At 29.2% G+C, this 13,197-nt stretch overlaps 1 protein-coding gene across 1 annotated transcript; it reads left to right on the top strand.

Moving 5' to 3' along the window:
• Positions 1 to 5,401: 5,401 nt before the first annotated feature.
• LOC119674518 (protein gooseberry-neuro-like) lies at positions 5,402 to 11,809 on the top strand. Its single transcript, XM_038085661.1, has 4 exons — positions 5,402 to 5,435; positions 11,107 to 11,420; positions 11,502 to 11,518; positions 11,677 to 11,809. Exons 1-4 carry the CDS (start codon positions 5,402 to 5,404, stop codon positions 11,807 to 11,809), a joined length of 498 nt encoding a protein of 165 aa, XP_037941589.1.
• The last annotated feature ends 1,388 nt before the right edge of the window (positions 11,810 to 13,197 follow it).

The following is a 13,197-nucleotide window of genomic DNA, read 5'->3' as shown; positions in this document are numbered from 1 at the left end:
AACACTACCATTTCCATCCTAAGACGATTGATAAAATTACTAATTCCTTTTAAAAACTTATTTTAAATTGTATAAATTCCATTTCTAAAAGCCAAGTATTTTCAAAACCAATCTGACTTCTACATTCACAGACTTAACTTAATTCCAAAGTACTAATATGTGAAGGTTCATATGCCTGTGAACTTGCCTAACGATTTCTCAAAAAATTTATGTCAAATGCATCCAATAAACATGCTTTGAAGTGCTTAATGGAGAGTACCAATAAAACACTTAACGCTTGAAAAATTTCTTATAATTGAAAACTGTCAATAAAAATTTCCAATTCATATTTGAATAATCGTGCATCCTGTTTATCCTTATCGCATGCGGTTAGAGTAATTTGGTACTGTAAACCGAATTTAGTTATGGTCTTGGAACGGCAATTAATAATTGACACCAAGTAGATCCAATTTTTGTGAACTTTATTGGACTAGAAAAATATTTGTGTTTTGAAGTGCATAATTTTTACAAATCTAAAATTTTATGCATCATTAATGTATGAGTTTTGCCTTGGAAAGGAAGTGACAAAAATAATAATTAATTTTTGAGAGTCAAGAAAATAATTTTAATATGTTGTTTGGTGAGAGTCTTTTTTTCAAAATTTTTGTGTGAAATTCCCAAAGTCATGTTAACGCCTAAACTTATCCTTATTCTTTTTTATTCTAAGCTGAATTGATAAAGGAACAACTGTTGTTTGATCCAATATCCGAATAAATTGGTTTTTCTAATATACTTTGATCCTTAATGTGCGGAAACTTCACGCTTTTCTAATTAATTTTCATACTTGTTACCATATCCTTTACACTTACACTTTCCTATTGAAACTTATTGAATGTGATACAGAGTTCTTATAGATTGGATTTTTGACAGATGGCAAACGATACCAATACAAACAGCAAATGTTTTAAAATTTCATAAAATTCGTTGAAAATTTTACTAAAAAAATTTTAAGATAGATATTTTAAGTAAAAATTGAATATTATTAATAAAATGAGTAATAAGAAAAGAAAGTGTTTAACATATATTCAACGACATAAAACGAAAAAATTTAATATATGTATAAAGACTTTTGAAAATATATATAGAATATTCAGATCCTCTGGCTCAATCGGCAATTAATTAATTGAAATAATTTTTTAAAAATATGTATTAAATGATTAAAATTTGATCAAATTGTTGTGAAGACAATTATAGTACAATGGCCTTTAAGATTTGAAAAAAGAATTACAGAAAGTATCACATTTTTATTATATAGTCCTGATAATTTAACGAATTATAATATTATAGTTTCAATCCTATAATAGATGTAGCAAAGCGCTTTTATTATACCTTCATATCGAACTAAGTGTCTTGGGTTGGAATCCAAGAACAGTCGAGTCTACGTCCCAAAGTCATTCGTCACTCACGACGACCAAGTGCTCTGTACCACCCCTCAAAGGGATTTTCAAAGCAAGTTTGTATTCGTATTTGACATTTGTTTTGCTTGTCGCTGATGTACTTCAGGAATAATTTACTCTTCTCATTTCTGCACAATCGTACTCCTCAAAGTTGTCCAAAACTCGGCTTCTTTGTGGGTTTTATCATTTTGTCGGGCGTGAAACAATTTCGTTGATAAAAATATATATCCAATAGATTTCAATAACAACTAGTAATTGAGTAAAATTTGAAGCCATATATATATTTAAAAATATTAAAGGTCAAGATCTAAAAACAATATGTCATACACAAAAATTCATAGTATTATACAAAAATTTACTGATACATATAAAAAACAATTAGGAAAACAAACAAGCAGAAATAGTCCACATATCACAGCTAGTAATTTTAAAAAATGAACTAACAAAATGAACTAATAATTTAATAAATAAAGGACGAAAGCATACTAGTACAGATCAGTCGCACAACAGAACACACAAACGTCACTATCCGCATAAGCATCGCATAACTAAGATATAGGATAGTAAATTAATGTTAATAACACCAAGAGTACAGAATAAAATAGAAATTTAAGTACGAATATGCAAAAGTTGATGCACTCTTAATAAGTAAAGAGAAAGAAGAAAAATAGAAAAAAAATAAATTTCTGAGAAACCATTGTGTCCAGCTGATTAAAGGAACTTACCGAATCTTGAGCAACAAAAGCAAAAATAGCGCAAAATTTGCGCTATTAATGTTATTAGCAATAAAATAACCAAAACCAAAATATCATATCGACATATTGTCATATTATGTTGTTTCAAAACCCTCTAAGTTAAGCCCCTACAAACCAAAAGGTAATAATAGCTTTTAGTTCCTAATTACACAAAAGTGTCTGTACACGCCTCCTGGCAATTGTAAGATAGAAATAGATGGATAAATGTTTTATCCTGAATTTCACATTGTCCGATATTACACATTGGACATACACAACCATTGTGCACCCAATACTCACACTCAAAAACTCAGTAGAACTTAGAAAACAGAATCTGTTAGCATTATAGGAGTACCTAGGACGGCCCTTTCAGACACCCTAATCGTAATGCTATATCTGCTACCCATTAATCTTTATATTAAAAATGTTGTTTACAATAACACTGTCAGACTGAAAGTGACAGGCGTCTGGACAGAACGAACATATAGACATAGCTGGACTCTAGACATACTTCTGTCTGCATGGAATGAAATCGAATTATTTGAAACAAATTTTCAGATAACTTTTCCGTCAAGAAATGAGTGAAAAGAAAAACTTTCTAGCAAACTGCGAGGTATCTATTTTCATAAATATCTCAAAAAAGGGACTGCGGGATAGGAGCAGTCATATTAGCGCCAAACCACTCCCTTAGGTTACTTAGTCAAGCTGCAATTTCAGGCTAAAGTTTTAGCAAGTAGGGTAACATATCAACTAATTGTAAGTTATATCAGGGAAAAGAATGGTGCCTTTTTTTGATAGCCAAGTGGCCATTAAAGCGCTTCAATATTTTATCATAAAATCATAGTTTGTTGAATAATATTGAGAGACAATTGACAAGCAAATCGGTTATACTTGATAAATTTTTAAGAGAAGTACTTACCGCCTTTTTTTCACCTTGCCAATAATGAATGGAAGACACTAAGGTCTACCTATTAATATGGCTCTCATATAATAAGATCAAATTTTAGTAACTTTTTAGAAGAAATCACAGGAATACTACAACGGTTACTGTAGGAACCCACAAAAAGAATAGTGCTTTTCTTTTAATACTCATTGCAGAAGTTGTGGAAACTTATAGGAAAAACAAACCTTCGAAAAAGGTATTTGTAGTTTGAGAAAGAAGGTGTACTGGTAAACCATGTCTCCATTTCAGTGAACAAGTTAATGAAGAAGTCCAGCAGTGTGTTTTGAGAACAGTGCTGTAGCAGGCCAAAACCCGATAACAGATTGTTATGGCCATTTAAGTAAGTAAGGAATAAATGCTTTCCATTAAAGTTATGCCTTAAAACATACAAAAACTTAAATTTAAATTTTAGATATTAAAATAAATAAATGGTCATGTCATCTCTTCATGTTAAGTTTAAAAAACTTAAGTTAATTTAGTTTTCATACAAAATTTTTAACTTCAAATACATTGACAATTCGGAATAGGAAAGCTGTGAAAAAAGTTATTGGAGAAAAGAAAAATGACTTGCACTAACAACCCTCATAAAATTAGTTACAAAAATAAACAAAAAAACAAAGGAGCAAGGAACAACGACCTATCCATGAATGGAATACAATGCAAGAATTATGTCAACTGCTACGTGGGTGCAAAAATGCCAAACCAACAGAGAACTTAAACAGGCAGAGAGAGCCCAGCACCCGGTCTAGTACTAAATAAACGTGCACCAAAAGCATTTCGAAATTAATTTTACATATTTGTATATCCTGGTCGAACGGCAGGCAGCAGCCTTCACGCTTTAATTGGCTGCAAACGACAAATGTCATACATTTCACTGATGTCAAAACTCAAAGCAACTCAAAGCAACAGTGGCAGCCATTGCAGTGCGCAGCGGTAACAGTATAAATGACAGTAGCAGCAAAACTGACAGCTGCTGTTACTGCTGCTTCGTTAACATTTACATTGATGTTGAGTTCATTGTGGATTTTCCTCAGGACTACGATCATCGCGTATAATTTTTATACTCTATTGTTGTTGTTGTTCCTGTTGTAGTTTTTTTTTTTAATTAAAACAGAAAGGGGAAAAAGTGTTTGCTTGCACACGAACAATTCCAAACATTTATAAAAACTATTGAAGATGATATTTTAAACTTGCGACGAACATTAAACAATAAGTAATAAATACTCCCTTTTGTGCAACCAATCACGTTACAGTCGATCTAAATACACAGACCCTTTTCGAATGTTACAAATACATGCTTCGCTTGCAGTTCATATCAATGTGTTATAAATGCAAGGCGTGGTTTTGATATGCACTCAATTCAATATAGTATATTTTTATAGTTGCACATACATACACATATCGAAAGTCATCCCCGCATATAACCCACATAAACACACACAACACACACAAAAGCCAAAACAACTCACACAACCACTTTAGTGTGGTAAAGTTGTGTCCTCCTCGCTTCATTTCGTTATAGCACCGCGATTGATCGTTGCCATTGTTGTATATCGCGTCACACCGCGCTCTTGAATGTTTTTGATATCGAACCGGCTCTCAAGTTTCTACTTTATTTGTGTTACTACAATTTTTTCGATTTTTTGTTATTGTTTCTTATTGTTACCAAAGTCCAGCCCACTTTGGGCGCATATTTACAAGCTTAATGCAAAAACAACCCAATACTGTTCGTTTTTTTTGTTTTGTTTTTTTGTTTTGTATTGATATTTCGTCAAACCAGTTTATTCGTCGTGATCTTGCATTCTGGCTTCGTTAATTTATCAGCTTGCTCGCGCGCTCTTTAGTTGTGGACCAAGTGTCGTGCTGTTTGATCGTGAAGGTGCGCGAAACAACAAATGCTTCATGTAACGAGAAACACTTTTTTGAAAATGTATGGACATCCGACGGAAATACGTGCGCTATGTATATAATTTCGATATTGTTTATTATGGATTCATTCCTGAAGGAACTGAAGCAAATTGTTAGATTTTTATAATTGTGCTCTAAAAAATGATATCATAATAAAGAATTCTATTTATAATTAAAAGTTATTTTTAAAAAAAAAAACCGTACTTATGAAAAATACAAATGAAGTGGAAATTTGGGTGCAATTTTTTTTGGTGCGTTTAATTTACCAAAGTTTATTAAACAAATAATTTCCAAAATATATATTTTGGAAAATTTTTAAAGTTCCTAAGTACTAATAATAATCGCTCACAATGGATATGACCAGCGCGAACCCGTTAAATATGCGTCCCTTCATATCTGGGTACCCATTTCAAGGTAAATATATGGTACATACAAAATTTCAAAAAATATATTATGTTAATTATATGTTTCTAGAATGATTACATTAAGAAAACTAACATTGTCTTTATATGTAAAATAGCTGAAATACTATAGTATATATGTAGTATATATATACAAATATATTTATGTATACATATACAAATGTAAATAATTTCTATTATCAAGAAATTATATCTTTGAATTATCTTTCTTTTATGTTTATTAAAACACATTAGGGAAGCTGTATATAAAACAGCAAACCGTTATATTATGCGACGAAGTAGATATCATTAAAATATTGATCCCACTATTTTATTATGTATATATATATATTTTATATTAACTAACACACAAAGATTCTTAAAATATTACCGACAAATTTAGCTTAAAATCACATACATTTTTATTAACTAACAATCAAAGATTCTTAAAATATTACCGACAAATTTAGCTTAAAATCACATACATTCATTTTTGATATTGGCTCAGATGTTACTAATATATTTTAACTGAACTCTACATATATCAATTTTAGATTTAAGCTATCCGTATGATAGTGTACTAACTACAGAATTTGAAATAATAATAACTTCCAAAGATATGTAAAATAATTATTGCTAATAAATTTAGAATATAAAACACATACCTACACATATTATGTCCCTTCATGAGTACACATTATCGCTAAAACCATTGAACTGGTACTTATATACCAGTATATGATAATTTCGTTTCAAATGAAACTAAACTACTCTTCAAAGAGGGGAACATGATCTATAGTTAATAAATATAATAAATGTTCCATTAATATAAAACAATGTGAATACACTTTATTTTTAAGCAATAGAACCAAGAAATCTTTAATATATAGGTATATATGATATCTATGAACTAACATAAACTAATTTGAATACAAATCTATTCGAAGTCACTCTATTTTGAAACAATAGAACCTAGAAATTCCTAATACATAAGTATCTATGGTGTCTATAAACTAATACAAAGCAATACAAATATAAATGTAATCAAAATCATTTTATTTTGAAACAATAGTACTAATAAAACCTTAATACATAAACATCTATGGTATCTATGAACTCATATAAAGCATTCGAATATACACATATTCAAAATCACTCTATTTTATAACAATAGAACCGAGAAAACCTAGATGCTTTAGTATATCAGATTAGGTCAGATTTAGAAAATTATTTATAGGTTAGTGCTGATATAACAAATATCGAGATACATATATTTTATCATGATCATAAAATTTTATATTAAATCATTAAACAAGAAAATGAAATCAGGGAAACAGTATCTAGATCTCGTATAACCAAACAATAAAAATGATTTTATATACCAGATAGATCTGCATTAATTTTCACTAGTATAGCCTACTATTCAATCTTGTATACTCAGAGAAATTCAGTTCGAAACTCTAAATTTATTTTATTATAATTCTTATTTTATATTTGAGTGTAATTCTATAATATATTTTTGCACAGAATAAGTTATGATAATCAAACCGTTATGAATAGCTATCTCTACTATTGCTATACTCTTATGTTAACATTACATCTATGAAGAACCCTGGGTTTCTAAAACTATTTCATTTTAAATTTACATTAACAGTTATACATTGTCATGGCCCATGGCCTCGTTGTGTACCTTGATACTAGTTCATTGTCTTATATTGATTTCGTACCGGGATACAGTTTAAGTGTACTATAAAAAACAATATATCTTACGTTGTTCTATAGGCTAACTTCTGTTATAAATTATTTAAAAACATAAAAAATAATTATATATAAACAATAAGTTTACAAAGAATAGGTATAAAAATTTAAGCTTATTACATCCATTTTAAATATTGTAATAATTACTGATCTCAGGGAAAAGGTGTTGGCAAATATATATGGGAAAAAATACTGGTATATCGTCTTAAATAAAAACTTAGCCAAAATTTTAATAAATCACTTTAAATTTAGCAGTAAAATGCAATATACTTATAAACTTGTTTTTCAAAAACCAACTTAAGTAGAAAATATTTAGAAATAAAACAGTTTTTTGTTATAAGTTATGTTTAAATCTGAATGGATAGTTTTGATTCAAACTGTAATGAAAATTCTAGCTGGAGATATTCATATACTATATTTGAAGAGAATATATTAACATATGCAATAGCTTGTCATACAAAAAATTGTATCTGAATTATTAACTTATATCGATGATATATGAATATAAAATAAGCCCTTTCAATTTTTGGTAATGCTATTCAATATAACTTAAAAAATTTAACATCTTAAATAAAATCCTATGCTACGTAATATGTGAATTTTTTTTTAGGAACTTGGGTTTAAAAACATTATTTTGAAAGAATTTAATATTTAAAAAACAACAGATCTGAATGAAACTTAAAAACAATATTGTATATTACATAAAAGTAGCTAATTTTCAATTAAATCAAATAATTATTTATATTTGCTCATTTTATACGACAGTTATAAATCATAATCTCTCAGCTGGATTTAAAAATTCCGATCAAATAAACAGTATTACTTTCCGAAAATTCCAAATTCTTTTGATCTATCTTAAAAACTATGAGAAAAGTGGACGCAAAGGTAGACTGAGATATATTCGTATTTAAACAAACCCGACTAAATATATTCATGACTTCCAGTTGTTCAACTCTGTGGGATCTTTGATGTTATTTAACTAAATAAGAAAGTGTTTGATGATCTGAGATATATTTGTATTTAGATGAGCTCGATTAAATCTATTTATGTAATTCTGTTGCTCAAGAACATAGGCAATATGTACGATCTTTTATGTTACTTGAGTAAATAAGACAGTATTTCACTACATATCTAAATGTTTTAAAATTTATAGTGACTAGCGTTGTTCGTGAAAGTAACATATGATAAGGAAACAATAATTTGTGTTGCTTAATGACGAATTTTGGTGGAAATAAATGTTACGAGGAGTTGTCTTTATAATTATCTGATTGCTATTTTCAAATATAAATCGATTCTTGAATTAATAAAAATGTTATACATAACTTACATACCTTATTTCAAATGAATGCTATTATATACAATAACATTTATAAAAATTTTTAAATTTCATTCTCAATTTATCTAGCTCAAAGTTTTTAAATAAACTTTATTTGATGAACTTAGAAAAAAGTTGAAATTTTGATTCTCTACCTCAAAAATGGCAGAACATAACAGTACAATAATATGCGACGTTTTTAAATCACTTGGATGGTAAAATTCTTAAGTTGCCACAATAGCTAAATTGGTCGTATTGCGTTGTGAGTTGTTATCACACCCACCAGAAGTGTCTATATCTGAGTTTTATTTTATTGATTCATAACTTTTTAATTAACATATTTAAGAATATTGTGAAAACATATATTTGGTTAAAGTAATTCAATACTGTTAGTAATTGGAATAGCCGTATAAATGTGCAACTGAGCATGCAATTTTCCTTAAAGAAATTAATTTTAATAACTTTATCTTAACAATATTTATTATCAGAAATTTTTTCTTCTACGAATAAGCGTTACTTTTACATAGTTTGACAAGTCTTAAGTAGAGTATATAACGATATGCAAAGCGCCTATGTTTAGTATCTTAGTATTATTCATATTAGTATTGAATGATTAATTAATTCATTTACATATTTGAGGAAACAGAAGTAATTAACTGCTCCAAATGTAACACTTTGTGAAAGCGAGTATTTTAGTTAATTTTTTTAAGTATTTTTAATTTATTAAGAATTATATCGGATCTTAGTAGGAATTAAAAATTAAAGTTCCAAAAAACAATATTCGGTAAAACATTAGACTTAATGTTCTTCATCTTCAGTCTTCTTCTTAATCGTCAATATTTATACGTGTTCGAAATGATAAAAAATATATAAATAAAAACATATGTGAAATAAGACATATGAAAAACATTTTTGATACTGAAACTATTCTCACATTTTATTATTAATGTGAATTTTAAATCGTACGTTATCACAAAACAATATAATATTCTCCGTACCTCAAGTTCTCCAACTTTTTGTATCTGACAACATAGTCCATTTACGTAGAATATCATCGCCTCATTTAATGAAAATAACTTTCAACTTGGGAATAAAAAAATGATCTCTCAAAGAAAGCTCTTTCAATATTTGTCAGAATTATCAAGTAAAAAAGCAATTTTTGAATTGATCGACCTCGACTGTCGTCAATGGAAGAGTTAACCGCTAGAAATGGCTTAGCGCAAATGTTTTTATTTTGCAAATGGTTACTTTATTTTATTTAATACTTTTGATATAAAATATATGCGAGTGCCGTTAGAACGTTCCAATTATTATGTATGCTATATTTTTTGAGATAGTCATTCACTTATACTTATTGACTTACAGTGACATACTGTACAAAACTCAAAGGGCTCAAAGTCATTTGAAACTTTTAATAATGCTTAAGATGTTCTCTAGCATAATCTGTAGCAAAATAGCTCTTCTGGCTAATAAATATCCTCTAGAAAATGACTATTTAGCATCTTTAATAGTATGTTTCCACCGGCTTCGTTAGACCAGTTAACTTACTTGAGATTGCTTGAGTTACTTGAATCTCAAGTAAGTTAACTGATGTAACGAAGCCTGTGAAAATGTGCTATAATTATCGTTTAGTATGCATTAAACTATCACAAAGTAAATATGGAGCAATATCTACACCTTGTTATAGCTACATCAGGAATCATTGAAAGGATTTAATCTTCTACCATAGTTTCCTAACCAACAGTTCACTTATAAGGTTCTATAAAAATAGTCTACTTTATTTGCTCACATCATATCAACAAAGTCCTGTTTAAGATGTTGTGTTTAAGAAATTATGTTTTTGATATTGCAAACTCGCAAACTTTTTGTATAAATATTTATTTAAATATGCTTGAGCTGTGATTTCAGAGAGTTAATATTTTCTATTCCTTGCTCTATTCCTTGTTGTGATTTTCACCATCAATTTTGTGATTTAGGATTAGGTTTATATAAATGTTATAAGGTTGTCGAGTTCAGCAAATATTGATTACCATTTATTTTGTATTTATTACTATATATTTATTACTATATAATCTGTATATAAACATATATATATTTTATTATTTTGCTCTGGATGAGTTTTCTTAGCTATCTTATATGTCGACTAAAATTGAAAGTGGACAAATTCTTTGATATAAATTTTTTTTTGTAGTTTTTTAAACCAAAGAATTAATTTTTGATTTTTTTCTAGTTTATTTTATACTTATTACTATATATTTAATATATAACAAACTTTCGTATTATTGATTCTACTCGTGTTTGCTCAGAGTAAGTTTTTTTTACACATAAACTAGTGTACATAAGTACACTAAAATAGCATTAATTCTTTAATATAATTTTTTTCGTTTCTTGAACGAAAAACTGAATTTACTCTATTTTGTGTTATATATGTATATTCATTGCATTATTGTAAATTAAAGTAGTTGAGAACTATAATGTCTTTTAATGATATTCAGATATAATTAAAAAAAAATATTATATTAAGTGATTAATTATAGAATAATCCCAACTCATATTTACATAAATTTGATATTTAATATTTGATACTCAAAAAGGTGATTGTATATTTCAGGTCAAGGTAGAGTTAATCAACTTGGTGGAGTTTTCATCAATGGTCGTCCGCTACCAAATCATATACGTTTAAAAATTGTTGAAATGGCCGCAAACGGTATAAGGCCTTGTGTGATCTCACGTCAATTGCGCGTATCTCATGGTTGTGTATCAAAAATTCTGAATCGCTATCAAGAAACGGGATCTATACGACCTGGTGTGATTGGCGGCTCTAAGCCAAAAGTAACATCGCCTGAAATAGAAGCACGCATAGAAGAATTGCGAAAAGCCAACCCAGGAATTTTTAGTTGGGAAATACGAGAAAAACTAATTAAGGTGAGAAAATTAATCATTTAATGATATATATATTTTTCTTTTTTTGTACAAACTATATTAATAATAATTTATTTACGACAGTTTTTGAACTTTGAACTGTATTTGCAATTATACCGAAGTTTGTTTTGTATATCTTCAATTACTTAACTTCCGCTGTCAGTTTGAAGTGCAGCAAGAAGATAAATTTTATTATTTAAGTGCTAAATGAAAACTGAAACTAGTAAATTTAATATTTTTTGTTTTGTTTTTTGTATAGAACTCATACTGGTTGTCAGACTGAAGTTTGCAAACAACTTGGTGTAATGTTGTTAAAAGCATTAGCCAACGTTACTATAAACAATACATTTTCAGGTTTGCAGGAAGCAATAAATTCTGTAATCACCAACTAAAGGTCATATACAAATAATACATTTGAACCTAACACCCGTATTAGAATTCTTTTTTTGCAAAAATTTTAACCCCAAAGATATAAACAAGAATGGCTGTGCTATTGTAAAATCAATTAAAAACAATGAATACATTGTGAATTCGTTCTCAATAGGAAAATCATTAAAGTACCGACATTAACTACAGTGTTTGCAAATAAAAGATCAGTGGTTACAAAAACCGCACAAAAGCCTTGAGTTTCACTAACGGAAGCTAAACAAACTTCCGAATTCCAAATAGTCACGTGTCTAGCAAGCCTTTAGTCTCTTTATCTGGCCAATAGGTTCCTTTGCATCTTGTACGACTTGCCGTATGCCAAACAAGACTCCCTCCCGCTGGTATTATTTATTACACGTTGCTTGCGACAAATTTCCATTTCTATTGTCTTCCTTTTTTTCTTTACTCATTTATCGCAACTTCAATATGTAGAATAAGCAGTAAATTTTATAGGTTCAGTAGTTTCGTAGGTTGTACTGGTACTAAAAACTCATTGACAAATTGTTGTACAAGGTTGGCAATGCCACCCAGGCCGTTAAGAAATTGATTATGGCACATACAACTTAGTAATGCTGCGGCAAGGTGCAAACACAAATTTTGACTTGCCAACTTCCGGTGTCTGGTTGTTGGATGTGATTGCCGATGTCGATGTCGATGTCGATGGTCGATATGAATGTAGATGTGGATGGAGTGCTGTTATTCTGCACATAAATTGGCACGCACGTTCATTGGTTGGCACCTTAAATATTTTCCAAAACACACAAATACAACATTTAAAACAATTTTTTTATGCCTCACTTGTAAGTTGGCTTAATTCATGTCACGTTGCCTGCATGCATTATCCTCTTTTATGCAATAATATGTCAATGAACATGCTGCCGCCCTTCTTTATTCTTCCATAAATTAGCGTAACTTTGGCTAATTGAAGCAAAAACTTAAGGAAAATATCTTGTATATAACAAAACAAAATCATATTTTGAGCCTACATCAATAGTTTGGCCCGTAAGCCGCCAGACCAATTGTCTAAACTGACTTACAATATCTGCACTGCATTGGATTGTTGCCTACCAAAGGCAGTGGTTGTTGGTTGATATGTTCGTCTGTCCGCAACTTTGTATGAATATTTGTTTTTATTCATATATTCCAGCACAATTTTCTTGTTTCAGTTACTTTTACTTTAAACCTTAATTAGTCACACTATACATGTGTGCCGATAGTGATGTCGATATCAATCCATCCATCCATCGATGTGATCGTTGTTGATACAAAAGTTTGATAAACTAGTAAAAAAAAACATATACAATATATATTTATATGTACGTTTGTGTGTGTGTGACTAAAATATATTAAATAT

The sequence above is a fragment of the Teleopsis dalmanni genome, chromosome 2 (genome assembly GCF_002237135.1).
Source record: "Teleopsis dalmanni isolate 2A chromosome 2, ASM223713v2, whole genome shotgun sequence".
Lineage (NCBI taxonomy): Eukaryota > Metazoa > Arthropoda > Insecta > Diptera > Diopsidae > Teleopsis > Teleopsis dalmanni.
The sequence above is the reverse complement of the archived record's forward strand: the minus strand, read 5'-3'. Positions and strand labels throughout refer to the sequence as shown.